At 39.3% G+C, this 3215-nt stretch overlaps 1 protein-coding gene across 1 annotated transcript; it reads right to left on the bottom strand.

Annotated features, from left to right (window-relative positions):
• Positions 1-1959: 1959 nt before the first annotated feature.
• Positions 1960-2969, bottom strand: LOC149176464 (ethylene-responsive transcription factor ERF039-like). The gene has a single exon (XM_089423117.1). The coding sequence runs from the start codon at positions 2829-2831 to the stop codon at positions 2268-2270; it is 564 nt and encodes a 187-aa protein (XP_089279243.1). The 5' UTR covers positions 2832-2969; the 3' UTR covers positions 1960-2267.
• Between the last annotated feature and the right edge of the window lie 246 nt (positions 2970-3215).

Genomic DNA, 3215 nt, shown 5'->3' with positions numbered 1-3215 from the left:
CCCTTTGCCTACAAAGTGACTCTTTATTCCTTCGTTGACCAGTGGTAACCAGTTTCTTTTAACCCATTCTTCGACTGCTCTCGGGGATGGCCACAGTCCGGTAAACTGGCCAATGAGGCCTCTTTCTGCGAGTTTCAGCGCTGATCTGCAGGTTTCCTCCACAGGCAAGGTCACCGTGGGGATGTTGTCCAGTTTTTTAACAAACTTTTGTTGCGGGCTTGAGGTCTGGCGTTTCCCTGCAGCAACTACTAGAGCTTTGAAGGCTTCGAGCTCCGGAGGTAAGGGAGGAGGGGCCGCAGGGCCACCTCCAAGCTCCATGGGGGAGATCGCGCAAAGGTGAGTCGGTTCAGACGGCGCGGCTAGGGTTGCAGCAGCGCAGCGATTTTGTAGAGTAACTTTGGTGGCGTTACATTTACACATTTTAAAACAATACCTTATTCATATATTTGACCATATCTAATACTTATAAAACCAAAAATAAAATAAAATAAAAATGTGAGCTATATCTAATACTAAATTGAAAATTGTTAAATATGAGTTATTATTTCTGGCCGGAAAGCAAACATTTTAAAACGTGAATTATTATTACAATGATCTAGATATTAGAATTGCTGCTCGAAAGACGTGGAAATATTAATTTTGTCCATGAAAATGGAAATGTTAAGAAATTTGGCATTAGTTTTTATTGATATTTTATTTTTATTTTTTAAATTTTTTGTTTTTGTTTTCTTTATTTTTATTTTTTAAACATTTTGCTTTGTTTTGTTTGCAAAATAACTTGGGAAAAATCCTTGGTGATAAAATTCCAACCTACATAAAAACTTAAAACTCTGATATCCCTTAAAATTTTGCTAAAATTGAGAACTCTTAATCATCCCTTAAAATCTGGCCAAACTCAGAGCTCTGATCCAAATCTGTCATAAAATTCCAACATGCATGAAACATAAAACTCAAACTCTGATTATCCCTTGAAATTTTGCTATAATTAAATATCATTTCTTAAAATTTGGCCAAACTCACAGATCTGATCCAAAGCTTCCTCATAAGATTCCAGCCTGGATACAACTTAAAACTCAAAACTCTGATCATCCCTTAAAATTATACTAAAATTAAGAACTCTGATCATCCTTAAAATTGGACCAAACTCAGAGCTCTGATTGAAATCTTCGTCACAAGATTCCAACCTACATAAAACTCAGATCATCCCTTAAAATTTGCTAGAATTGAAAACTGTAGTCATTCCTTAAAATTTGGCCAAACTCAGAGCTCTGATCCAAATCTTCGTCATAAAATTTCAACATTGATAAAACTTAAAACTCAAAACTCTGACCATCCCTTAAAATTTTGCTAAAATTGAGAGCTTTGATCATTCCTTAAAATTTGGCCCAACTCAGAGCTCTGATCCAAAGCTTCGTCATAAAATTCCAACATGCATAAAACTTAAAACTCAAAACTCTGATTATCCCTTAAAATTTTGCCATAATTAAAGATCAATCCTTAAATATTTGGCCAAACTCAGAGATCTGATCCAAAGCTTCGTCATAAGATTCCAACCTGCATACAACTTAAAAATCGAAACTCTAATCATCCCATAAAATTGTACTAAAATTGAGAACTCTAATCGTCCTTAAAATAGGGCCAAACTCAGAGCTCTGATCCAAATTTTCGTCACAAGAGAACTCTAATCGTCCTTAAAATATGGCCAAACTCAGAGCTCTGATCCAAATTTTCGTCACAAGATTCCAACCTGCATAAAACTCAGATCATCCCTTAAAATTTTGCTTGAATTGAGAACTCTGGTCATTCCTTAAAATTTGGCCAAACTCTGAACTTTGATCCAAATCTTCGTCATAAAATTCCAACATTGATAAAACTTAAAACTCAAAACTCTGACCATCCCTTATAATTTGCTAAAATTAAGAACTTTGATCATTCCGTAAAATTTGGCCCAACTCAGAGATCTGATCCAAAGCTTCATCATAAAATTCCATAAAACTTAAAACTCTAAACTTTGATTATCCCTTAAAATTTTGCTAAAATTGAGAACTCTGCTCATCCCATAAAATTTGGCCAAACTCAGAGCTCTGATCCAGACGTAAAACACGGATCATCCCTTCAAAATTTGGCAAGATTCAATGTTTTATGGTATGTTTGCTCCCAGAGATGAGCCATTTCACAGCAACAATTCACTAATGTCATCAATTTCTTAAATAAGTATAAAACTTAACTCGAATTTCATGGCGGAATCTTCACCAAAAATAAAAAAATTAGAAAGCCCCACTGCCCCAGTTTTCCATCATGGGGAACAGAACCTCAAAATCATCCATAGGCACATCCAATGGTGGAAAATCCTCCAATGGTGGAAAATCCTCTAAAGTTAGAGACTCGCCATTATCCATATCTTCCGGAACAGAGTCCCAAAATGCTGACATCTCTTGGCCGTCATTCCTACATTCCACCTCCGTATGGGAAATTGAGAACTCCGCGTCTTCAGAAGGAAGCGGGAATTCTCCTGCGGCGTACTTGGCGGCGGCAGCTTGAATTTGCGGCGGTGATAGAGATGAAGCGCAGGAGATTTCCGGCAGGGAGTGGGGAAAATTGAACTTGCCTTTCGATCCCCTGAGACAATACACGGCAAAATCGTAGGCGCGGGCAGCCATTTCCGGCGTGTCATAGGAGCCTAGCCAAATTCTGCGAGTAGAATGGGGCATTCGAATTTCCGACACCCATGTCCCCCATTTTCTCATTCGGATTCCCTTGAACTGCCGTGACTTCCGTGAGCGGTTTTCGCGTCTGTTGCGGCGGTTCTGGTTTTGCGAGGGTTTAGTCATGTCGGGTTGTTGCTGGGGTATTCGGGAGTCTAACTCAAGACGTGTTTGCAAAGCTCGAATTCTTTAAAACGAGGAGGTATTGTTATGGCGAGAGGGTTCAAATTCAGGACGCGTAACGCTGTTTCTATCGCAAGTAAATCTCTCTGCTTCGGATGACGAAGAGACTGTAAGGTGAGTCGCAGCATATATAGAGAGACAGAAACCGCGTTACACGTGGCTGCTTAAACAGCCGCGCTGAGTGCGTACGGATGGTACACCTGGCAGCTTAAAAGATTGATAAAGGGGCCGCGGCAATGACATGCGAAAGGTGAATATAATCTTATTGGTGAATTTGATTGGATGAGTCATCAGGATGGCTTGGCTCCTCTCGGAGAACGCTGAACA

The sequence above is a fragment of the Pinus tabuliformis genome, chromosome 4_1 (genome assembly GCF_031772625.1).
Source record: "Pinus tabuliformis cultivar Carrire ecotype Pingquan chromosome 4_1, CPIR1, whole genome shotgun sequence".
In the NCBI taxonomy this organism is placed as follows: Eukaryota; Viridiplantae; Streptophyta; class Pinopsida; order Pinales; family Pinaceae; genus Pinus; species Pinus tabuliformis.
This window is presented reverse-complemented; position numbering and strand designations above follow the sequence as displayed.